The sequence below is a fragment of the Notolepis coatsorum genome, assembly GCF_963971535.1.
Source record: "Notolepis coatsorum genome assembly, chromosome: 10".
In the NCBI taxonomy this organism is placed as follows: Eukaryota; Metazoa; Chordata; class Actinopteri; order Aulopiformes; family Paralepididae; genus Notolepis; species Notolepis coatsorum.
This window is the reverse complement of record NC_140174.1, coordinates 25,780,280-25,806,102: the sequence shown is the minus strand read 5'-3', so window position 1 is coordinate 25,806,102 and position 25,823 is coordinate 25,780,280. Positions and strand designations below refer to the sequence as shown.

Below are 25,823 nucleotides of genomic sequence, written 5' to 3'. Positions count from 1 at the left end.
TTGTCTGGGGAGATCCTCAGGCTTCTGCACTGAAGCTCAGCAGGTCAAGCACAACTGATACACAGACTACATTATGCCATTATAGCCCTGTTTATGATTTGGTTATCATGGTTATCTCTGAGCTCCCTCACTTCTCGAATTCAACTTGAATCCACACATGAGAGCAACAGCTGCCGACGTGTGCTCTGTATGGCACGCCTCCATAGAAGCCAACGTTTGAATCGCAGAAGCCTCCAGTCAATCCCTCACGTTCTTTCTCTATTCGCCGTCTCTTCCGAGGATCAGAAAAGGAGGATTCTGGGATCTTCTCTGTGGAGGTGAGACGTGTCGGACGCCACGGCAACTTGACTTTGACCGTAGGAGTATTGACTTTCACTATAGGAAACCAGACTTCCGACGACAGAACATTGTCTAGAAATGCTTTACCTTTCCTCAGCTTGACTAGTACTCTCTCACGTCGCCGTGTGTTTCTGTGACAAACCGTGTCTCTAGCTTCAGGATCATTCTCCTTAACCACTAGACTCCATCTGTATCTCTATGCATATCTGTCTCTCTATGCATATCTGTCTCTCTATGCATGCATAGCCATGTGTGTGTCACAGGATGAACTGCCGTCGATGGGGTCTTCCCATGTTATTCTGCACCAACAGGTCCGGTACTGCCACGTTATTATACCAGACCGACTCAAGTCAGTATTTTTAATCCATGATTGTATATACAAAACAAAACAAGATCTGGATGTAAAAGAAGTAATAAAACGTAATACAACAACATAGAAATGTCTCTAGTGTCATTACAATCTTCCACAATGTAGGCCACTGGATTGCTGTCAGAAGTGCCCCCTTCGGCTCATTGGCCATTTGATTGACAACCTGTTGTTTGCCTACCTAGATGTCTACTGTGAATTCAGGTGAATCACATGCATTCAACCAGATCATTATAGGAATTTGAAAAAGAGAGCGGAAGTGATGGTGATGGGCTGACAGCGATCCAATGGGCTTGATCCAAGCCGATTGACCCATCTCAAACCCGCCCTCTTTTCTTGATCCTCCAATCGTGACAAAATTTGTCCGAGGGAAGCAACGGTTGCGGTTGGAGGATGGAGAAAAGAGGGCGGGGTTTGGGATAGGATGGGGAAGCAATCTCCTCGGCACCATAAGTCATATTCAGGATCTTTCTGACAACCGGTTAGTGACTTTCAGTTGATCCACAGCAGAAACAGCTGAAAGCCGTCCAAGTCTCCGACGGATGAGTGAGGTAGTTAGTATATAACGCAGACTAAGTACTTATATGGTACAATGTGGAGTCATGAAGGACAGCAGTGTCTTAACCAGGGCTCCACAAACTACAGCCTCCCCTGCATTTGGTCATCCATGGAGTTTAAAGGCATTGCACTTGACCTATGTACTGAATCATGTAATTGTTTTTAATCCATCATTGTAGTAATTGTAATTCATTGTAATTAATAACTGTTATGATATTTGTGTCCTTTGTTAACTCATCATCACTGTAAATGAGGGAAACCTCAGTGCTTTCACAAGTATAAATAAAGGTTTGAAATGAAATGAAATTTGGCCCGGCCCTGTGGAAAATGCCAGGAACACATTTGAAAATGACAATCAAAATGTAATACAATCATATTTATGTTTTGGTGTCTTTTGGCGTTTAAAATAAACATGTCCTACGCTATGAACTATTTACCATTTTCCTTCAACTGACTTACAAATGTTGAGATTTTACACTTTGATGTCAGGCTGATTGACTCCCATTCATCAAACATGCAATTCAATGACATTCTGGTCCCATATAGACACTTTTAAAGTGACAATTATTGTAAATAGTTCCAAATTCAAAATTGACCCAAGTTTATTTCCTGTTGCAATGTTTGCTAATGCAATAGAATAGAAACAGGAAGGGATCCAAAGAACCAGAGGCCTTTATTACTTTGTTTGGACAGCAAGGTTTCAAAAATAGTTCAGAGGTCAGTGGTTTATGGCTCACTATGATAAGGTGGCCACAACATGGCGCCCTTACTATCCAACCTGGCCAAACTCTGGTAATAAATGACTGCAAAGAACTAATAGCTACATAGCAACTGCTGACAACACCCATGACGACATTATTAAACACCATCATGTCAGCCATCTTAAAATCACTCACCATTGATATTCACACGGTTGCCATTTTTCTCTTATGTCACACTCGGGTTGGGATTCCTTTCCACCGTGTTCCCATCCGGTGAACATGACATAAAAGCAAAAATGGGCACCGTGTGAATATTGTCAATCCAAGCGTGTACGTTTGAATGGGAATAGTTCATCGATTCAAATTCTATGCTTCAAACTCTCCAGATCACAGTGTTCCATAGGTTCCAGATCTCAATATTCCATAGGTTCCAGATCTCAGTGTTCCATAGCTTCCAGATCTCAATATTCCATAGGTTCCAGATCTCAGTGTTCCATAGCTTCCAGATCTCAATCTTCCATAGGTTCCAGATCTCAGTGTTCCATAGCTTCCAGATCTCAGTCTTCCATAGGTTCCAGATCTCAGTGTCCCATAGCTTCCAGATCTCAGTCTTCCATAGGTTCCAGATCTCAGTGTCCCATAGCTTCCAGATCTCAATCTTCCATAGGTTCCAGATGTCAGTGTCCCATAGCTTCCAGATCTCAGTCTTCCATAGGTTCCAGATCTCAGTGTCCCATAGCTTCCAGATCTCAGTCTTCCATAGGTTCCAGATGTCAGTGTCCCATAGCTTCCAGATCTCAGTCTTCCATAGGTTCCAGATCTCAGTGTCCCATAGCTTCCAGATCTCAGTCTTCCATAGGTTCCAGATCTCAGTGTCCCATAGCTTCCAGATCTCAATCTTCCATAGGTTCCAGATGTCAGTGTTCCATAGCTTCCGTCGACTCCTCCTCATTCTTCTCCTGCTTGCTCTCCTTTGACTCCATCCCCTCTTTGCTCTCTTCCGTCTCGTGCTCACCTTCCTCCTTCTCCTCCGACCTCTCCTCGCCCCTGCTCCTCTGCTCCGTCACTCTCTCCGTCGCCTCTCTCCGGTCGGCCTCGTCACGTTGCCCCGCCACGTTCCCCCCGGCACTCGGCTGTTCCGTCTTCTCCGTATGTTCTTCCTCCGTACCGTCCGCCTCTCCTCTCTCTCCTCCCCCGCCCCCCTTGCCGCCCTGCTCCGTCTTACTATCCTCCGTCCTCGGTTTGACCGCCGCGCTCTGGTCGCCTTGGTTACCTTCCATTTGGTCCGATTTGCTCTGTTCCGACGCGCTCTGCGCCGGGTCGTTTTCACCCCGCTCTGTGTTGCTCTTATCTGTACCGCTGTCTTCCGCCGTCTTAGTCTCTGCCGTCAGTTGGACTCTTTTGTCCGCAGTTTTATTCTGAACCGTGCCGTTCGGCTGAGCGTCGCCGCTTGGTTCCGTCCTTTGATCCGTCTTGCTTTTCTCTCCCGCCGGCGTGCTTTGCCCCGCGTGGCTCTGCTCCTCTCCCTGCTTCTCCTGCTTGACCTGCTTGACCACAGCCGGATGGGAAGGAGTGATGGGGGTCTCCATCTCCACCTCCTCCACTTTCACCTGCACCGCAAAGACTAGGGGGAGAGAGAGGTCGAGAGAGCGGAGAATGAGGATAAGAGAAGATAAAAGAGGGAGCAGAGCGAGGGAGACAGGGGAGAACGTTACAAATCAGGGAAGAGAACATAAGACAGAGACAGAGACAGAGACAGAGAGAGAGAGAGAGAGAGAGAGAGAGAGAGAGAGAGAGAGAGAGAGCATATCTCAAGCGCTCATACACACGCAAATCCAAACAAGGTTGTATGTTTCAATTTTTTTTTTTAAACAAATGTCATGACTATTCCATGGCACATAGCACAATTCCCAGGAGAAATATCTGTCAGTGTCTATGTTCAATTGTTCCACGCTTTTATTAATTAGTAGATTTCAGCGTCCCGTGTATGTGTCGTCTGGCTACAGCTAGCGCTTTAAGAAATGTGTTATTTTTGTCATTCTTTCTGAAAGGTAACCAGATCGACAGTCAAGCTTGACATTTAAGATTCAAAGACTCAACAAATGTCTGTGACATTTACAAAAGTTTTTTTGGGGATATGTAAGATTTCTCACGTCCATTCCAGGCCTGGAAAACACAATCTTCCATGACCATACTGTTAAATAAAGTTTTCATTCATTCATTCACCAGGTTCCCCCTAACCTTAGGCACCCATGGGTCAAATATTAAAAGAATAAAATGAATGACATCTGATCTAACCATTTCTTTCACCACACATCAACCAAGGAAACTATAAAAGAAGGAAGGGTCATCACGTCAGAATACCAGCGTTCTATGCTCTGCTTGGTGTCAGACTTTGGTGCCAGTTCTATTCAAGCCTGTATTAAAATTCTAAATATACCAGCTATCTGAGGAAATATACATCAACCAATATAACATGAGCTAGTTAACAATGCAACAAATTGCAGATGATTCTGACATCCGAGGTTCCAGTTTAAATTACATAAACGAGGAGACTGCTGATCCCATTCAACTCGATGTCGGCCGAACTGAAAGTTTCCACACCCGCGTTCACACATGCTACACAGTGACATAATGACCCTTCCTTCTTTTATAGTTTCCTTGACGTTTGCTACAACATATGGAACGGGCAGGTGAAGTCCTGCAGGTTGACTTACTCTCCATCTCCTCGGGCTCGGCCTTGGGCTGCAGGAGAGGAGGTTCAGGGGGCAGAGCCACCACCAGCTCAGGAGGTCCGTCAGTACCGGTGCCCCCGGGGGGCTGGTCTAGAGGGACTCCCTGACTGGCCTCCTCGTCAGACGCTTGTTCCGGATAGTTCCTGGAGGTCAGTTTCCTTCTCCTCTCTGGAGCGAGGGAGAGGAGAAAGAGGGGCATGGAGAGTGAGGGGAGGAGAAAGAGGAGTGTAGAGAGTGAGGAGGAGAAAGAGGAGTGTGGCGAGTGAGGAGGAGAAAGAGGGGTGTAAAGAGTGAAGGAGAGGAGAAACAGATTATTCATATCCAAAAGAAAAACAACAACAATCAGTCGGTTTGTACAAACAGACAGTAACAGACTGTAAACCAGTATGGTGCACAGTAATCCACAGCATGAGCACAACTTACTCCTCTTCCCGAACACAGGTGCTTTATACTTCTTGAGCCGTGCCTGGTTCCCCGCTGCGTCTGCTGGAGGAGAGGCAGAAGCAGTGGTCAGTGACACGACACACAAGGCCCAGGGAGGAACCGGGACCGGTAGCAGATATCGAGGCCGATACCAAACCTCAGTCAATTCCCCCCCCAAATTTAAATAAGATACCAAAATGCACGTGTAACATGTGGATAAAAAATACACACACAATTTTTTGGCACAGAGCAGTTTGACTTTGTTAAAAACATCGCAAAATAAACACTGCCGTGACGCTTGGACGTGGCGCACGTCAATCTGACGTGTGAAACACAAACCCACAGCATTACCTGGGGCAACGGGGGGCTGCAGCGGGTAGCTGGTGATCTCACACCAGCCGACGGGGTAGATGTCCGGGGACTGGTGGTCCACCCACTGGTCGAACTCGTCCTCCCAGCCGTCGAAGTGGATGAGCAGGAGGCGGCCCACGCAGCGCCTCACGGTGGCCACGCACACCAGGCGCGGCTCCATCAGGTCCACGGCCTCCAGCTTCATGTTGGGGGAAAAGCCGTGGCCCGGGTAACCCTGGAGAGAGAGACACACACAAATGTATTATTATTATTAGTAATAGTAGTGGTAATAGTAGTAGTAGTAATAATAATAATAATAATAATAATAATTTCTTGGATTTAAAGTGGTAGTGGTAGTAGTGGTAGTAGTATTAGTAGTAGTAGTAGTAGTATTTGTGGTAATAGTGGTGGTAGTAGTAGTAGTAGTAATAGTGGTAGTAGCAGCAGTACCGGTAGTAGTAGCAGCAGTAGTAGTGGTAGTAGTGGTAGTAGAATTTGTGGTAATAGTGGTGGTAGTAGTAGTAGTGGTAGTAGTAGTAGTAATAATAGTGGTAGTAGTAGTAGTAGTAGTAGTAGTAGTAGCAACAGTAGTAGTAGTGGTAGTAGTAGTAGTAGTAGTAGTAGTAGTAGTAGTAGTAATAATAGTGGTAGTAGTAGTAGTAGCAGCAGTAGTAGTAGTGGTGGTAGTAGTAGTAGTAGTAGTGGTAGTAGTAGCAGCAGTAGTAGTAGTGGTAGTAGTAGTAGTAGTGGTAGTAGTAGTGGTAGTAGTAGTAGTAGTAGCAGTAGTAGCAGTAGAAGCAGTAGTAGTGGTGGTAGTAGTAGTAGTAGTAGTAGTAACAGCAGTAGTAGTAGTAGTGGTAGTAGTAGCAGTAGCAGCAGTAGTAGTAGTAGTAGTAGTAGTAGCAGTAGTAGTAGTAGTACTAGTAGTAGCAGCAGTAGTGGTAGTAGTAGTAGTAGTAGTAGTAGTAGTAGTAGTAGTAGTAGTAGTAGTAGTAGTAGTAGTAGTAGCAGCAGTAGTAGTAGTAGTACTAGTAGTAGCAGCAGTAATAGTAGCAAGATACTCAGGTTCTAAGGTTAATATGTGGTGTTGGAAGGCTGAGCAGAGTAAGATACCATACACACAGTCAGCATACATGCAACATAATGTATTAGTGTTGTCATGTGTCAGTTTGTGGTGGACACAGCCACAAATAAATCTATTAGGGGTGTTACGATCTCAAGTGACCATATTCAGTGGGAACAGGTTGGAAAGGAACCCAACCTGAGAGTGAATGAGAGAGTGAACCATGAGAGCAAAATGGCTGTTGTATGAATATAGTCAACGCAGAATGGATAACAACACAGTGTATGAGATTTAAAACTGTATAGATGATTCTCCTCTAGTTCTCCTGCCTTCATTTCTTTCTCTCAGTTGAACTCTTTGTGTTCGTACGACAATGGAACATTATTGTATTTCAAAATCTAAAACAATGCCCAAACAGGGGCGGCTACGTGGTGTAGTGGGCAAGGCGCTCGCCACGAAATCTGTAGAAACTGGGCTTGCTTGTTCGAGCCCAGCGCTCCACATTTGCTTTCAGTTTAGCTGGTCGTCCGTACTAATACACATTGGCCGTATTAGGGGGTGGGAAACTGATGGGTGGGGATCGGGCGTTGTGGACAGCGACTCCTACAGGTCGGTTGGTGCGCCTGCGCAGTAGAATCAGGAAGTGTCGGGGGCAGCGTGAGCCTCCCACGCGTTACTCCTCGCCACTGAGAGATAGAGCTGCGCAGGTGAAAAGATGCGACTGCTGTTACCTCAAGTACCGGAGGGGACTTGTGCTATGTATGACTTAGTCCACATTGCAGCCGGCTTGTGGGAGGCAAGAAACAGCGTTCGTGACAGGGGAGGGTTGAATTGGATGATACGAAATTGGGATGGGAGAAAATATAGAAAATGGGAGAAAAAGTGGATAAAAAAAAAAACAATGCCCAAACATGAACCAGTTTAAAAAGAGGTATAATGACATGGCTTTGAAGATCAGCTTCCAAGGAAACTATCATGGACATTTATACTGACACTTGCAACTGCTACTAAACTAGCGTCTATATCTGTCTGCCTGCTGTTTTGCTCTGTTTGTCTTGCCATGTTTTAACCTAGTTCTGTTTTAACTTACTTGGTTAACAAAATGCCAATTACTTTATTATTGTGGGTAGATATATTTAAATGTATGCAGAATATTGTATTTATGTGTAGATATGTGGTATTAGAGAAGGGGGAGGATTAAATAAATGTATACATCTTCCTACTCCTTTTACTTTTTGATGTATTTTCATTTTCTAAATAAAGATTTAATTCAAAAAGGTTATTCAAAGTGCTGGTATCGTATGGCTACTGCTTATGACTGTGACATAAACATTTTATTTCTCTGAGCCAAACCAAGCTGTATAGTACCGTATATATATAATGTATAATCAGAGCACTAAAGTACGGTTACATCTTAACACATAGAAAGAATCAATAATCAAATCGAACCTTGACCTCAAAATCGAAAATTCATATAGAATCCGAAAGTTTGTGTAGCGTTTCGCCACATGAATCTATGTATGGGAAACCACTGCTGTCTTACAGCATTGAAGAGTCGTGCAGCTGCAGCTTTAGCCTGGGTCTGCTTCAGGTATGTGGGCCAGGTGAAGGTTCTGGACTCATGACCTGGTGACAAGCAGACAGACGGTACTGATCCATCAGGAAGGAATTCTCATTAGAAATGCTATGTACAGCGTTGACTCTGAAATGGTAAATGGTCCATTTATATAGCTGCTTTTATCCAAAGCGCTTTACAATTCGTTCCTCACATTTTACCCATTCACTCACACATTCACACATCGACGGCGGAGGCAACCGTGCAAGGTTGCCAACCTGCTCATCGGGAGCAGTTCTTGACACTTCGACACGCTGCCCGGGAGGAGCTGGAATCGAACCGGGAACCTCCGGATTAATAGACAACTGCTCTATCTCCTGAGCCACTGTCGCCCCACGACAGTTGAAGAAGTTGAAGAAGACAATCTGTGTTGAAAAACGTGAAGTCTGTTTGCACCAATAAGATTAATAAGCTAAATTGACCGTGTGCTCCAGAACATCTCCTTTAATATTGAGTATCTGCCAATACTGAGTTTCCAAAGTATCTTCCAAAATAATACAGCTGCACAGAGCACACTTAACATATATTAAAGTTAGTAAAAACCATTTCAATGTAGGTAATTGAATAGCTCTGCTTAAAGAAAGAAATAACCTACATAACAGCTTTCCTTTAATGGTTTCCATAAATAATTTTAACAAAATAGGATCGTAATTTGATCAGGCTTAACATAGCCAATACTGATCAATTAAAACATGCCGCGATCAGACACACATTCATACATGCTCTCACGCACACCTACATATATCTGAGACGCATCCTCTCACATGCAATATGGAGAAAGATGGCATCCCGATAGAAGATGCAGCACATACCTGCTTGCAGGTAGATCGGTCTACATATAACGTATGTGCATTAGGGATGTATATGCACAATGTATAGTAATGTTTTTTTTCTTTTTTTGTAAGTGCTTTTTTAATTTCCATGTCAGTTGTTAACACTTTGGCTGCCAGGAAACGTGTTTACACGTCATTGCCGGCCATGCTCAAGTTGCCGGAGGACGCTTTACAGCGTCCTTATATCAATATTTCAAAAATCTGCGATCGGATTCATATGTCCCCTCCGCTGGCCTGAGATCCACCAGGAGGACCCACTGAGCTCTCTGGCGGTTCAGGAGCGCCATCTGGTGGCCGATCGGCGCAATCGCTTAACAGGAAGTGGCATAGAGGTTGTGCTGGACGTCCGTATTACTTCCGGGCACTCGCTATAGGTCCCGGCATTCTAGCTCGTCACAATACACAGTGATCGATTGCCAATAACTCGATAAACAACATGATTTGGACGTATATACCATTATACAAGCTGGAGATGGACCGGGTAAATCTACATCCCATAATGATAAGATTTCTACTCTACGATGATCGCCCAACGGCGCGCGGAGACTGGGGTGAGTTTTAGCGTGTAACGTTACCGTCTTCGATACTAACTGCTATTATCAACATTTGACCCACATTAGATGATTGGTATAACGCTGCCCACGGAATTATAAACTTATTGGAAAGATTTGTGCAAAAATATAAAAAAAATAAAAAAAACATGCCGCGATCGGCTCTGATTCCGATCGGGGCGGCCCTATAAAGAAAACACTTTATATCTTAGTTAGCCAACCAGTCCAGGGACCACCCAGCCACCTGGCCCTGAGGTGGCATCATGCCAGAAAGAAGAGTGGAGACGTTTAGCTTCACCTTGTGGCACAGTGAGAGGGAGGTTGTTCTTCTGGCAGAAGCCTGTAGGTAGGATGCCGTGAGAGGAGGCGTGATAACAGAACCAGTCAGTTGTTGTTGACTGGGTTCCATCTATACCCACCATCAGATAGCCGTCCAACAGCACCTGAGAGAGAGAGAGAGAGAGAGAGAGAGAGAGAGAGAGAGATAGAGAGGGAGAAAGAGAAATAGATAGAGAAGAAAGAAAGAAAGAAAATAGTATGGAGAGAGAGAAGCAGCATCAATAGAGATATTCTCTTTGTTAGCAACTTGGTAAATGGCTGCATATATATATAGCGTTTTTATCCAAATCGCTTTATAATTTGTTCCTCACATTATACCCATTCATTCACACATTCACACATCGACGGCAGAGGCGACCATGCAAGGTGCCAACCTGCTCATCGGGAGCAGTTAGGGGTTAAGTGTCTTGCTCAAGGACACTTCGACACGCTGCCTGGGAACCCGCGGATTACCAGACGACTGCTCAACCTCCCGAGCCCCTGTCGATTATAACCACAGATTCTAAGCAAAACATTTCAGCTGTTTTCAGACTTTGACAAAAGGGTGTCTTTACCTTGTGCACAGTGGCCACACAGATGCTTCCCAGGTTGAGAGGGTCTATGGCCTCTAGCTTCATCCCCTCCTCAAAGAAGCCCCCCTCCATGTACGCCATCCTGGGCTGAGAGAGAACCCAGACACTGTATGTACACCACTTTGATGTGACTATAATACAGTATGCCAGCTATTTACGTTTGAGGTACGATCTATGGTTATTAGTCCATGATGGAACATAGGTATGACACAAAACATGACTCATTTCTTCAGTGTGTGTGTGTGTGTGTGTCCTACCCTCTTAAAAAGCGTGGGTCCACTGTTGTAGATAACTTTACGAAGTACAGGATGCACACTGGTGCCCACATTTCTGGCTGTAGAAAGAGTCAAAACCCTCATTATTACTGAATTGCAAATTAATATAAGTTGTTAACTGACTTTTTGATAAGTAGTTAACTGACTTTTTGCATATGTAGAAGTGCTAATGTATTTTTAACCCTTGGCTTGCAATTTCATGGATAAAGTTCACCCTCCCAGGCATAACCCCCCCCCCCCCTCTTCTGACTAGTTGGTCGGACCCTGTACCTTTGATGGGTTTGATGGCGTGTCCCACTCTTTCGGACCAGCCCACCGGGTGGAGCAGGGGACTCCACATGTGGCACCAGAAGTCAGTAATGATGTTCTCCGGCGAGTCGCTCGCGTCCTCGTAGAGCAGTCTCAGACGGCCCCCGGTGATGGTGTCCACGATGGCGGAGCGCGTCCGGCTCACGTGTTTGGGGTCGACCACCTCCACGCGCATGCCTGGTTTGAACGAGTACTTCATGCTCTCTACCAGCTGGACGGGGGAGACAGAAGACAAGGTATCAGAGGACGATGATTGAGTACCAGATGAGATGTTCTCCTGTAGAAAAACGGGCAGAGAATGGCACTAACTAATGCCTCGTCTATTAACTCAATGGATGCCATACCCGAATAAAGTCGGGTTAACTCGCCGACGCTTGAGTGACAAGCAGGTTTTTATCATTATTTCTTTTATTCGATATTTCCATTCATTATCCATCCAGGGAGCCTGGTGTTATCATAGGGAATAAGTCTGAGATCGCAAAAGTGCAATACCGGCCGCATCCTACCAGGCAGCGGTATCGACCACCCTTTGAAACTCTGTGTCTTGGGCTGTGCGTCGATTATATGGATCCGGGCGGACTTTTCTTTGTCGAGCAAGTGGAGCGGTTGTCCCGATCGGATTGAGAAGAATCAAGTACTCCCGATCCGTGTTTTGTGATGGATTATGTTGGCGTCAAGATGGACATCAATACTTGGAATGGCGATCAGCTAATTGGAATATTCTTTTTGGGTTACTAGTCAAGGTAAGGGCTATATGATATCAATCTTGCGTTGATCCAAGAATGTCTTCATTGCGATCGAGCGTATGTGTTAGTCCATAACGTATTCCGTTGGTAACGATCAAAGCATCAAAAAACGACCCCCACCCTTTCATGCATTCATGATGGAACATAATACCCATCATATCCATTTGATTTTTTTATTGTAGCGTGTGTAGGGACGGACACACATTACACATATCCCTCTGGCGCTGATTGAGTTAAGAGTCTCTCTTAGAATTTCCCCAAGGGGATCAATAAAGGAATATCTTATCTGTCTCCACTAGCTAATGCCACTGTCTCCACTCACTACAACGTATGACCAGTGTTGGGAAAGTTCACTTTCTACATGAACTAGTTCAGTTCACAGTTCAACATTTTTAAAATGAACTAGTTCAGTTCATAGTTCATAATTCAAAATGTTGAACTAAAGTTCATGGTTTCAAAAATGAACTAATTTAGTTCTTTTTAGTTCTTTTTTTTATTATAGATTTTTCACGTACAGTTACTTACATTACAAAAACACACATTGGGACAAGGGGGGGGGGGGGGGGTCCTCCAGTTCATCTCTATGCCATCATCCACACCATAAGCAAGCAAAAACAAAACAAAAAGAAAAACAAGCAAAAAGGAAAGCAGACCAAGACAGGCACTTGCACTTGCCTCGAGCGCATTCACATGTAGACATACATATATTTATTTTTTCCTATCCTAGGTCTGTCCATACAATGGGGCACTGGGCCTTTAGAAGGATCCGATACATTTCAGCAGGAAAATAGTCTAATAGTGGGGCCCACACCTCCTGAAAGGAAGCGTTGTTGACTCTATGCATTGCACAGTGTCTTTCATGGGGTAGGAGCACACCGAAGATCTCTCTATACCACATTTGTAAAAATGGAGGCTTATCCTTAATTCAGTTTATCAGAATGCATTTCCGGGCTGAAAGTAGAAGTTTATCAAATAGTTTGAATTGTAAACTCTTTTAAATGCATACGCCGACGTGACGTCTAGAGGTAGAGTCTGACTCCGACTGAGAGAGTGCTGCTGCTGCTGCAGCTCTCGGCTTCTGCGCGCAGATTCCTGTTCCACTGCTTGTTGTGAGGAGGAGTCTGATGACGTAGCAGGGGGTGACAGGCTGGTTGCCAGATCGGGTGGTTTTACGCATAATTTTTAAGCCTGTTTACAGTGTTTTAACTGAGTTTTCGGCTGAAATGCATTATGAAATATGGCACATCTTTGAACGCCGTTATAATAGAGTGCTGAGAATGAACGCACTTTTGAACTCCGTTACACAGCGCTGAGAATGAACACGTTCTCAATTACGTTCATTTAGCGGATATACAGTACGTTCAGTTCAAGTTCGCCCAAAATACGAACGCGTTCATGAACGATCGTTCATTGAACGCGTTCAGGTACATCACTGCGTATGACATACCGGTATATCATGCCAGGTTACCTTGTGTATACTGCACTGCACCTTGTGTATATTGTTTACTTTTACTCTTACCCATAGTTTATATTCAGATTAAAAATGTCTTTCTACTATTACCCTGCCCATACCTGTATCAGGCTGAACATCGCTCATGGACACAAACCCAACCATACCATGCTAGACCATGGCTAGCCTCAGCCAGGCTAAACATAGCTATTGGAGACACAAACCCAACCATACCAAGCTACAGCTAGACAATGGCTAACCCCAGCCAGGCTGAACATAGCTAATGGAGACATGGCACTGTGGATAAAGGCATCCACAAAGTAGAGGGGGAAGAGAGAGAGAGAGAGAGAGAGCGAGAGAGAGAGAGAGATGGGGGGGGGGGGTTACCTTGATGTAGAAGTCAACTGGTAGAGTACTGGCCCCCACTAGCTTCTTCATCAGATACTCTTTCCAGTCTGGGATGTTCTGCTGCAAGCCTACGAAGAGACACATGGCTTGTCAAATTGTGTGTATGTATGTCTCTATGTGTGTACAGTTTGGTCCATAGATTTTTGGACAATTTTCAGAATGTTGGATCTGTACACCACCACAATGGGCTTGAAACTGTAATTCCTATACTGTTCATCTGATTTGGACGCAAATGCCCTCAACTTAAAGCTGAGTCTGCACTTAAAGCACATCTCTTTCAAATTCATTGTGGTGATGTACAGAGCCATATGAAGATTGTGTTGATGTCCAAATATTTATGGCCCTGTCTGTCTGTCCGTCTGTGTGTCTGTCTGTCTGTCTTGTCTGTCTGTCTGTGATCATTGACTAACATGTGTTTGTAGGGCAGTGTCTGCAGAGTTAGTCATCCTCACCTTGAGGTGGCACCAGCAGCTTGCCCGTCATGGCGCACCAGCCGATGGGGTTCAACTCCCCTGTGCTGATGTTGACCCAGAAGTCCATGCTGCTGTCGTACTCAAAGCCCTCGTACCTCAACAGAGCTTTGTATCCTGGGCACAAGGAGGAACAGACCAGAGGACCGTATATCTAGTGTCTTATCAACAGGTGATTCAAAAACCTTTGATCATTTGTGACTAGGCTGCGGTTACACACAGGGGTATTTTCGTTTCGTTTTCAAGGTCAGTTTCGCTTTCCAGAACGCAACGTAATGGCAGGCAAGTTAGACATTGGTTTTGCCTCCTGAGCACAGTGATGTAGTACAATGCCAAAGCAGTAGGTGGCAGTAGGTGGCGAACATGAAGGCAATTTTCAACCAATCAGAAGTTGAATGTGCCAATACACTTCCTGCACACACAAAAAAAACACCATCTTTAAATGCCTCGCGTGAGCCATTTAGCATTTATTTTTCAGCAAAGAAAGTGCAATAAAAGTGCAATAAACAAAACGGATACATTCACTGTGTGTTCTGCCTCATTTGTTGATGAAACAAAACTAACATCAACACAATTGACCACCAAGAGCGGATAGTTTAGTCTCACAAAAAGATCTCCGATGTTGTTAGCTATATGCTAACGTGAATGGAATATGCCAATACAACAGTATAGCATTGTGGCTAGCAGCTTGGTAACGTTAATGCTAGCAGAATGAATGGATGTAAACTTTATTTAACAGATTGCAGAATGGGTACAATACAATACAGCTAAATACACACAATTGTTAAGGGTATGCAGACTGTTGTAGCTTGGACTGGGCTCCTTATAACAACTAACAGGGTTTGGAAGTAGCTAACGTTAGCTCACGTTAGCCAGCCAGCACCAAACTGATGATATCAGGAGCTATCAGTAGCTAGATAACATTAGACAACGCCTCATGTATTAAACAAAGGTGAATAGATGACTGGGCCATTTTGTTTAATGCTTGTTAAGATTGAAAGAGGAGCTCTGAGCTAACAGGGTCTGGTAGCTAGGTAGCTACGGTAGGTAGCTACCGTTAGCTCACGTTAGCCAGCTGCTCATGCAATCGTTAATGCTAACAGAATGAATGGATGTAAACTTTATTTAACAGATTGCAGAATGGGTACAATACGGCTCAATACAAACAATGCAGACTGTTGTAGCTTGGACTGGGCTCCTTATAACAATAACTTGACAACACATGGTAGCAGCTATTTGGGACGCGTCTATTCGAAAGGCAACCGGAGCTCTGCTGTAAACACTGGAAATAACCGTGCAGGTCTCTACTGCGCATGGGCGTTGAGCAACAACGGCTCCGTATCCAGCTCGCGCAGATTACATGGCACGTTGTTGGCGAGTTTTGGCGAGTATCCAAAACGGAAACACAATTTATCCTGCCAAAACGGGGTTTCTTTTTAACTAGGACAGCAAACGTAATCATTCAGCAACAAAAACTAAAACAAAACCCCCAGTGTAACCATGGCCTCAAGAGGCGCAGGATGTTCACTGTTTATCTTTCAAACTGATTATTGAAAGGACTGTACTGTTGTAGTGATGAACCTACGTTAAATGTATCTCCTGGTCGGGCTAACAAATTGGTCGTCTCTTGTCAAAGTTCATGAACGTAAACAAGAAAGTACATTCCACAGAGAGAGATAAGCCGGAATCAAACCGGGAACCTTCCGATTACCAGACTGCTCTACCTCCTGAGCCACTGTCGCCCCCAGGTAAATAGGTAAACAAAGCAAAAATACTCACAAAAATGGTGAGGGGTAATGAAAAATTAACTATTTATTTTTTCACTTATTTTTATATTTCTACTATTACCCTGCCCATACCTTTAACTCCCCTCCCCCCTCCCCCATACTGCTATGACGCCCAAATTTTTTCTAAGGGGATCAATAAAGGAATATCTTATCTTAAATATGTGCGCTGATTCGTAACCAGGCTGAAACACAGATTCAGATTCAGATTCAGAGTTTTTATTTGCCACATGGAATCATACAATCAGAGTTTCTTCATTACACAATAAATAACATTCCATGGACAAAAGGAGCAGGAAGAAGAATAAATCTTATAGTTACCTGCCCCTTATTCCTAAACTAAAAAAGTATTTTCTTAATGGTCGGCGTACAACCTAATTTATACAAATAATAATTTATACCATTATACAGAAACTCACAATCCACAGTTAAACAAAGAAAAAATTAAATAATAATAATAATAACACAGACTGGAAGTAGAGGAAAAGTGTGTATTCCTCCTCAATTTAATAATATTTTTCTAACAATACAAACATACCGTGCTTAATCTTGGGTGGATAATTCCTTGTTTTATCGGACTGACAAAGCGTAAAAAGCTACTTAAACTAGACGCTCACAAACAGACATACAGACCTGCTAACTGGACGATACTGGCGATCCAGTAGACTTTACTGGGAAGGACTGCGTTGGTGTTGAGGACCTCCACCTTCATCCCCACCGCGATATCATCCCAGTGGGAACACAAGGGAGCCTTCGGGTTCAGAAACGCCAAAACAAGAAACACTCGTTAAGATCCACAGTAGGAGTCAATCAATCAATCAGATGTATTTATATAGCACGTTTTACATGACACAAGCCAAACAAAGTGCTTTACAAAGGCAGGTAGGGGAACAGACAGGTCATACAACATGGAACAGACAACAAAATTGCACATCAGTACAATAGCTCAGGCAAGGTACAGGTCAGGATCAAGGAAACGCTAGAGAATAAAGGTACGTTTTGAGCTGGGATTTAAAGGACTCGATCGAGGGGGCAAAACGGACTGAGGTAGGGATACTGTTCCACAGCCTGGAGGCTGCAACAGAAAAAGCATGGTGGCCCCTGGTCTTGAGATTGGCCCTCTGTTCCTTAAGTGGTCCTTGAGGAGTGTGACGCCCGGTTGGTTGGTTGGCTGGAATAAAAATCCAAAGATAGGTAACAAACCATAAGGCTGTACCGGGCCCTGAGCTCAGCGGGGAGCCTATACAGAATGATCAAATTTAAGACAGCGACTCATTAGTAAGGCCCATAACATCAAGTTTTGTCCCTGGCCCTGGGAACAAACAGAGTGTAATGGAATTTTTATTTGAACATCCAAAAGTAGAGCTTTTGCACAACAGAGTCCTGAGGTAACGGATGAAACGAAGCGCTCCCTCCCGTGCGCTGCTCTCTTGACCTGCAGTTAAAACATCTTCATTATCTCCACCGGGTGGAACAAAACAAGCGCTCCCGTGCACTGCTCTCTTGACCTGCAGTTAAAACATCTTCATTATCTCCACCAGGTAAAACAAAACAAGCGCTCCCGTGCGCTGCTCTCTTGACCTGCAGTTAAAACAACTTCATTATCTCCACCGGGTGGAACAAAACAAGCGCTCCCGTGCGCTGCTCTCTTCACCTACAGTTAAAACATCTTCATTAATGAAAGTGCTTGTACGGACACGTTGTTGCGCCTGGGTTGTTTCATAGCGATGCGTGAGGGTCAATGCAGTCACATAGAATTTTATGGTTTTAATCGAGCTACCAGCTATTAGCTATAAACGGACGTTTTGGAGACGAAGTAGACCTGGGATGCCCTGTGAATGCTATAGGCTATATGAAACTGAGCATAGTTAGTTATCAAGGCAGCAGGAATGTAACTTATTGATAAAACTAGTAACAGCCGGGTGTTGGTGTGGCCGCTAGAGGGTGGGGATATTTGTGTGGACCAACCAACCGAGAGAGTGACCTATAGAGATTAAAAAAAGCATAAATAAATATAAAACAACTATATACAGTATATATATATATATAATTTATATAGGCTCCTTACGTGAGACCCGTGACGCGCCACCAATGCATTTAACTGCATGTGAATAAGACGGAACACAGGGGCTCTTTTGTTTCTTTATTTAAAACACCCATGTGTGGTGGGGTGGTGTTTTGTCCATACCGACATCTCGCACAGTTCTCAAGACACAGGACTCACATGTCTGAAGCAGGAGACGGAGGCGGCGAGAGACGTCTCCTTGTCCAGGTAGGCGCCCCACTCAAAAATCTGTCCTGAGAGAGAGAGAGAGAGAGAGAGAGAGAGAGAGAGAGAGAGAGAGAGAGAGAGAGACAGAGAGACAGAGAGAGCACAGAGAGAGAGAGCACAGAGAGAGAGAGCACAGAGAGAGAGACAGAGAGAGAGACAGAGAGAGAGAGAGAGAGAGAGAGAGAGAGAGAGAGAGAGAGAGAGAGAGAGAGAGAGAGAGAGAGACAGAGAGACAGAGAGAGCACAGAGAGAGAGAGCACAGAGAGAGAGAGCACACAGAGGTGTCAGTGTGTGTAGTATAGGTGTAGGGCTGTGTCAGTGTCTTGATAGAGATGCGTGTCTCGTGTCTCTCACCATCCTTTCCTACAGGTGATGTGATCTTTGCCACCTTGGCCAACACTATGGCTTTCTTTGTAGGAGGTTTCCCCTTGAGAAACACAGGAACAACATACATTATTATTAGTGCTGTCAATCGATTAAAATATTTAACTCGATTAATCACATGATTGTCCATAGTTCACTCGCGATTAATCACAAATTAATCGCATTTTCCCCCTACCTTAAACAGATCTTTTTCAAGTTCCAAGTTTTAATACTCTTATCAACATGCGAGTCAACAAATGCTTGCTTTATGCAGCCATTTAACACAAAAGGATGACCCTCATGCATTGCAAATTTGCATCAAATTCAAAACAGAGTGATGCACAAAATAACTTTAAAACAATGAATAAAGTGTGCATGAAATAATAGGGGAAAGAAAATGTTAGGAACTTGTTACATTCACCCACACAAGGGCTGAGTAATCACACACCCCCCCTCTCTCTCTCACACACACTCTCCCAGCTCTCTTTCTCTCTTGCCCCTTCCTCATCTCTCTCACCCCCCTCTCTCTCTCTATATCTCACACACACACACACACACACACACACACACACACACACACACACACACACACACACACACACACACACACACACACACACACACACACACACACACACACACACACACACACACACACACACACACACACACACACACACACACACACACACACACACACACACACACACACACACACACACACACACACACACACATAGTATCAATGAGATAATCAATACACCCGAGTGAAGTCTAGTAAAAAAAATAAAAAAAAATAATTAAAAAACATCTAAATCTAAGTTAATCGTGAGTTAAATAAAATAGTGGCGTTAATAGAATCGGGCGATAACGTTAATACCGCGTTAACTTTGACAGCCTTAATTATTATACATATAAAGATACTATGCTTTGCCGCATACTGGGCAGTCTGAAACAAGCCGTGAAATAAAAGCTGTAACCTACTAGAGTGCTTACTTTTATCTTTAACCTTTAACCTACATTGATCCGCTGCGTCTGTCCATCTACGTGTTTTTAATTCATTTTCAGACAGACAAGTGTTGACGTTAGGTTCTACCAACGGACAGTAATACATTCCATACATTTTCTAGCCGTTCATTGGCGGATCAATGTAGCTGCAGCCTTATTTAGCGCATCGCGCAAACACTCTTGTTGCTGGTCTCAACTGGTCCTCTGAGCGCCTCTCCAGTCGAACTTTCGCGGCAAGCCTATAACCTACTTTGGGTACTTTTACAGACCTACTACTTGTACAGAGTGTGGCCCTATTGACTTTGCATTCGTTTTGTGGCTAACTAGCCGGGGCTGCCAGTATGAAGAACAGCATTGGATTGTGCTGAGCAAGTACTGATCAACAACATCATCATTATTAAGTAGAAACAGGGCTCAAACAAGGATCAAAATTCTATATTTGTGAACATGAGCTACTCTCTCCGAAAGCCAGAAACCAGAGAAGTAAGAATCAAACTTGTGATGTCATCAAATATAAAGTCTGGAGCTGCTCCATTGACAATGAATGGGAGAGTGATTTTGTGGACCCACAGAACATTTGTTTTATTATTATTATTATTATTATTATTATTATTATTATTATTATTATTATTATTATTATTATTATTATTATTATTATTATTATTATTATTATTATTTAGTTTTTTATATCAAAATGAGCTTTATTCTATAGTAGTGGTCTCAGTTCTGAAACTGAAAAATGTACCCCCTGGGTGCTCTCAGTGTCATCCATCTTCCCCAATTCATTGTCTATGAAGCAGCTTCAGACTATACATTATGACATCACACGTTTTAGCACTCGAGCTTTTGGATTTGGGACAGAGTTGCTCATTTTCACTCATATCTTTCTACGGTCTTAGACCAGAAAGATAACACGTATGAATTCTGAACAAGTGACTCTCGTCACAACCATTTCTCCGTCTCTCACCTGCAGGCGTGCAAGTATAGAGGACTTCTTGGAGTTTGACGAGTAGGAGCGGGAGCAGGATTTGTTGCAGAAGCGCTTGGTCTTGGAATAGAAGGTGCCGATCGGGCCGGTTTCGCCGCACATCTCACACACCACTGGGAGAGATAACCATCCGTTACCATCACACACCACTAGGAGAGATAACCATCTGTTACCATCACACACCAGGGTTTCCAATTAATTACCTAGACTGTGGCGGCCCGCCACAGTGTAATTAGTCCCGCCATAGTTGTATAATGAAAAAAAAAAATTAATAGTTAAAAAAAGTTAAAAGTTTTTACTATTTTTTTTTTTAAATATAAAGTTTGCCAATAGGGATGTATCAGATTCAGTAGTATTGGCAGTGGTAGTAGTCGTAATAGTAATCCACTATATTTTTTTATTTTCTAAAAAATAAACCAGTTTGGGCGGTCAGGTGGCATAGCGGAGATTGCGCTTGTCACCAATGCAAGAGGCTGAGGTCTCGACTCCCGGAGTCAGCATTGCCTTGGCTTGGGCTGATCGCTATACTAACCCGTTTGGCTGGGTTAGGGGGAGGGTAAGTCATGGGTGGGAATCTGGCGTTGTGGACAGCGACGCCTACAGGTCAGGTCTGGGCGCTTGCTCAGCGGAGGCAGGACTTGATGGAGGCAGCGTGCCCTCCCACGCGTTACACTTCACCAATGAGAGTCCTCCCTGCCAGGTGAAAAAAGAGTCACTGGCTGTCGCCGTGCGTGTCGGAGGAAGCGTGCGGATGACTTCAGGGTTCCCTTGTACCGACCAGTAGGAGAACATGTGCACAACAAACAGGTAGGGGAGGGGGGGAATTGGCACAACGACTAAATTGGGACGGGGAGAAAACAGAGAAAAAATCTGAGTAAGAGAGGATTAAAAAAAATAAAAAATAAAAAAAAATAAACCAGTTCAACACAGGTAACCACTTTTGCTTCATTTCTTTGATGGCTCAAATGTATGCTCTAGTCCAGTGGTTCCCAAACCTCTCCTCGAGACACCCCAGCCATTCCATGTATTTGTTAAATTCCACCACCAGCACACCTTGATTCAACTAATAAAGGGCTAGTTAAATTGAATCAGGTGTGCTGGTGGTGGAATTTAACAAATACATTGAACGGCTGGGGTGCTTCGAGGAGAGGATTGGGAAGCACTAGTCTAGTCGATTTTGTGTTTCGAGCACAAAGTTCATCATAGATCTAGCCTCTTTATTTTGCTCTCAAAGTGCACTAGATTGATGCATTTAACTTTAAAATGTACAAATAAAAAAAAGTTCTTCATTTGAACGTTGAAACTACTACAATCACCTCACACATGTGCAGAGTCGGAAACAACAGAACTAGGTGAACCCTGTAATGGAAGATCTTTCAAAACGGTCTGCAGAAGGTCAGACACAGGTCAAGTCTAGTTCACTGTTCCTCATATTGCAACATGTTCTTAGGTCTTCTTAAATGTTCCTAAAAAGACCTGACCTTTCTGAGACCCAACATATTTGCTTGGTCAGGCCTTTTGCTTAACCCTTTGCTAGGTTAGTTTCAAGTTTCAAGTTTCTTTAATAGTTGTCATACAGAAGTACAGAATACTTTTATACAAAATGCTTCTTACTGTTACGCTCCAGAGACTGTGCTAGACAATATAAGTATCAAATAACATACTTATCTTGTCTAGCACAGTCTCTGGAGCGTAACAGTAAGAAGCATTTTGTATAAAAGTATTCTGTACTTCTGTATGACAACTATTAAAGAAACTTGAAACTTGAAACTAACCTAGCAAAGGGTTAAGCAAGATATCATTATTAACTGGTGACCAGCAGCTCTGCAGCTCACTCTGTTGGTTGGTTGATTGATTGGTCTGTCCTCTAGCTAGCAGACAGTTTTCACCCTAAGAGGCTGAAATTTGGCATGGAGGTCAAGTGTTTGTGTGAGGGTGTGTGTGTGTATGTGTGTGTGAATGCGCGCATGCACGTACGCGATCGCAGCTATCGCGGATTTGCGCTTGTATTTTTTTTTGTGTTCTGCTCATTTTGTGCCGTTATGTGGTGTAGTGTACAACCCATAATATTCCCCCATATCACCTGAAGCTTCCATTATTCTATGATAATTACCACTGAAGCTTCAAAGCCCAAAGATTGGTGTTTGGGAGGACAGCCCTCAATATACTGGACAGGTGAAATACACTGCATGTCACCAAAGAAAGCAGCATTGTACAATAATATACAGTACGATGCATTATTGAACAATTTTAAATGAAGAAAGAAAAGAAAATGCTAAAATTGCAAATGCAAAATAAGACCATACATCTCTGACCGGAATGTCCTTCCAGGTGGACACTTACTTGTGGAGCCCATTTTTTTTTTTTTTATCCACTTTTTCTCCCATTTTTTCTATATTTTCTCCCATCCCAATTTCGTATCATCCAATTCAACCCTCCCCTGTCACGAACGCTGTTTCTTGCCTCCCACAAGCCGGCTGCAATGTGGACTAAGTCATACATAGCACAAGTCCCCTCCGGTACTTGAGGTAACAGCAGTCGCATCTTTTCACCTGCACAGCTCGATCTCTCAGTGGCGAGGAGTAACGCGTGGGAGGCTCACGTTGCCCCTGACACTTCCTGATTCTACTGCGCAGGCGGACCAACCGACCTGTAGGAGTCGCTGTCCACAACGCCCGATCCCCACCCATCAGTTTCCCACCCCCTAATACGGCCAATGTGTATTAGTACGGACGACCAGCTAAACTGAAAGCAAATGTGGAGCGCTGGGCTCAAACAGGCAAGCCCAGCGTCTCCAGATTTCGTGGCGAGCGCCTTGCCCACTACGCCACGAAACAACAAAAGGCCCAAGTTGGCCTAACCTCAGTAGAAAGAACCTATGCTAGGGTCACACAGCACCACTCATTCATGTACCCCTCACCTGGTGTGTCATCCACAACTGTTTTGCTGGACTGATCCATCGCTTCTTCCTCCTCCTCCTCCTCATCGTCGTCCTCATCTCCTCCGTCAGCATGATCAAACTGTACATGAGCTCTCTCATTATCGTCTGCTTGCTGAGAGAGAGAAAGAGAGAGAGAGAGATTTATTTGAATCAAACATGTAACGTTAAACTAAACAGCTATGAGGTCCAGCTCAGAGACTTAGCAGTGTAACCAAGTGGATGTGAACCTTGGACCATAGGATCCACAAGCGGCAGCACCAACCAGCTGAGCTAAAGGGTCAGAGTCAGACCGCTTAGCAGGTGCTGGTTGACTGTGACCGACTCCTCAGTAGTTTACAGTCATCTTCCACCCGAAAAGTGCGTCCTCGCATGTTCTTTCATCCACACGCACACACTTTCCCGGGGTTAAGACACTGACCCCACCCCCATATGCTACGTAAACCTGGATACAGATTCACAGGACAGTGAGATCCCACCGCTGTCACCAATGTAACCGAGTGGATTTTAACCTGGGACCATAGGATCCACAGGCGGCCGCACTAACCAGCTGAGCTACAGGTTAGCAGGTGCCGGTTGACTGCGACGACCAGTATTTCACAGTAGGAATGACAGAGTCTGGCTCTCCCTCCCACATGTCAGTGAAAACCTCCCCCAACGACAACAACTCACCGGCGTCTCATTTGCCCTCGGTCCCGCAGCAGGAGGAATCCCCTTGCGCTGGATGGCAGGCAGGCAGCTGCTGCATCCTATCCCATCACACGCAACACAATGTGGTCTGATGAACACGGTGGGGACGGCCCCCAGCTTCAGCCTCAGCGTCTTCAGGGTGGAGGGCTGCTTGGATTCAAAGTACTCTCTGCCAAAGTGCTCGCTGCACAGATGGGAGGTGGGCGTGGCAAGCCACTGGTTGCGGGTGCGCTGGACCTGCTTCTCCCATTTGCGAAACTCGTCTGGATCCTTGGGGAATTTGTACATGGTCACGCTGTCTTCCGCAGTCTTGCCACAGCCAAAGGCTACACAGTGGTAAGGCATGTTGTCCTCACTCAGGTGAGAGTCTCGTTGAAGGTGTTGTTGTCAAACTACTGTAGTTGGATCTACAATACAGGACAATGAGGGCATACTTTCCTCTTTTGACTTGGTTGATGTCAAAGCACTGCTTGCTATGGACTCTGTGAGAAACAAGATGATGATTAACAGTACAAGGGGATGAAAACTAAGAGAAGAGAACTTGCACAGTGCAGTGCATGCAATGGTATTAGATACATTATTTAGCAGACACAACATGCACTAACCGACCCCGGTAACAGGAACTGTAACTTGCTTTTTTGTCAATAGAAATGTCTACGATTGAAGTTAGCTAGCTAACAAAACATAAATCATAAACATAAAGTGATGCTAAATCGTTAGTTAGCTCAAACGGAAGCTAGCTAACACTGGAGAGCCATTATCGTATAGCAGCTTGCTTTTTATACTTTTCATTATTTGCAAAACGCTAGCTAATGCACTTAGATAATTAATAATTGAGCGTGTTTCATATACACACAAAAACTATCTTGATTACAAATTATTGATCATATAGTAGACAGCACATGGCTTTGTCTTTACTTACCGCTTCTTCGTGTTTACTTCTTGCGCACGGAATTCTGGGAAGTGGCGTTCCACCGCAACACTTCCGGTATTCTGAAACGAGACCACTGCACTTCCGCGTTACATTGAGCTCATGGAGGAGAGAGCGGGGGAGAAAATTAATGAATGTGGATGAGAGCCTTGACATAAGTGGTTGTAGCTACGGCTGTGGGGGTGCTGGAGACATGATCCAATAGACGTGTATATACGCCTGAGTCTCCTGAACACGGAGCGACCAATCCCATGTCGATCGGCACTTTCTCGGCCAAGCTATAGTCGCTTTCCCACACCTACTACCGAACTCTGCATGCACAGATTGATACACCTAGAATACACCTGTGCTGTGGACAATCCAGAGACTCCGTGGGCAATCTGCGCATGCAGAGTTCGGGAGTAGGTGCGTAAAAGTAGTCTGCTTGACTTGGAGGGGAGGTTCCTGTAGGCCCTCAGGAAAAGCTTCTTTCTCTCAGCTGTCATCTCTCTGAACTTTGTACCATGATGACAACAGCCCCTGCCCCCCATACCATATCAACTCTGAACTCTGACTCCATTGCCTAGGCTCTGTTACCCATACTGTACGAACTTTTAACTCTGTTGCCTATACTCAATTTATACCTACTGCTTTCACTGTCTACAACTGCCCTACACTGTAATCATAAAAATCATAACTACCACCTCATATAGTCTACTATATAACTAGGTATGATAGCATGTACAATAGTGCTGTATATACCGT

The 25,823-nt window shown here is 44.3% G+C and overlaps 1 protein-coding gene across 2 annotated transcripts; it reads right to left on the bottom strand.

Annotated features, from left to right (window-relative positions):
- Nucleotides 1-13: 13 nt before the first annotated feature.
- Nucleotides 14-25,093, bottom strand: l3mbtl2 (L3MBTL histone methyl-lysine binding protein 2). Of its 2 annotated transcripts, none has more exons than XM_084322859.1 (18): nt 25,071-25,093; nt 24,131-24,630; nt 23,441-23,573; nt 20,500-20,633; nt 18,516-18,588; nt 18,114-18,187; nt 16,523-16,640; nt 14,088-14,222; nt 13,615-13,703; nt 10,993-11,242; nt 10,705-10,781; nt 10,430-10,534; nt 9,835-9,979; nt 8,081-8,163; nt 5,475-5,709; nt 5,124-5,186; nt 4,683-4,868; nt 14-3,589 (listed from the first exon to the last, which is right to left on the bottom strand). In XM_084322859.1, the coding sequence occupies exons 2-18, from the start codon at nt 24,491-24,493 to the stop codon at nt 2,883-2,885; spliced, it is 2,970 nt and encodes a 989-aa protein (XP_084178985.1). In that variant the 5' UTR covers nt 24,494-24,630; nt 25,071-25,093; the 3' UTR covers nt 14-2,882. The 2 variants fall into 2 exon arrangements, with proteins under 2 accessions (XP_084178985.1, XP_084178986.1); XM_084322860.1 differs by having other exon boundaries at nt 5,124-5,183.
- Nucleotides 25,094-25,823: the final 730 nt, after the last annotated feature.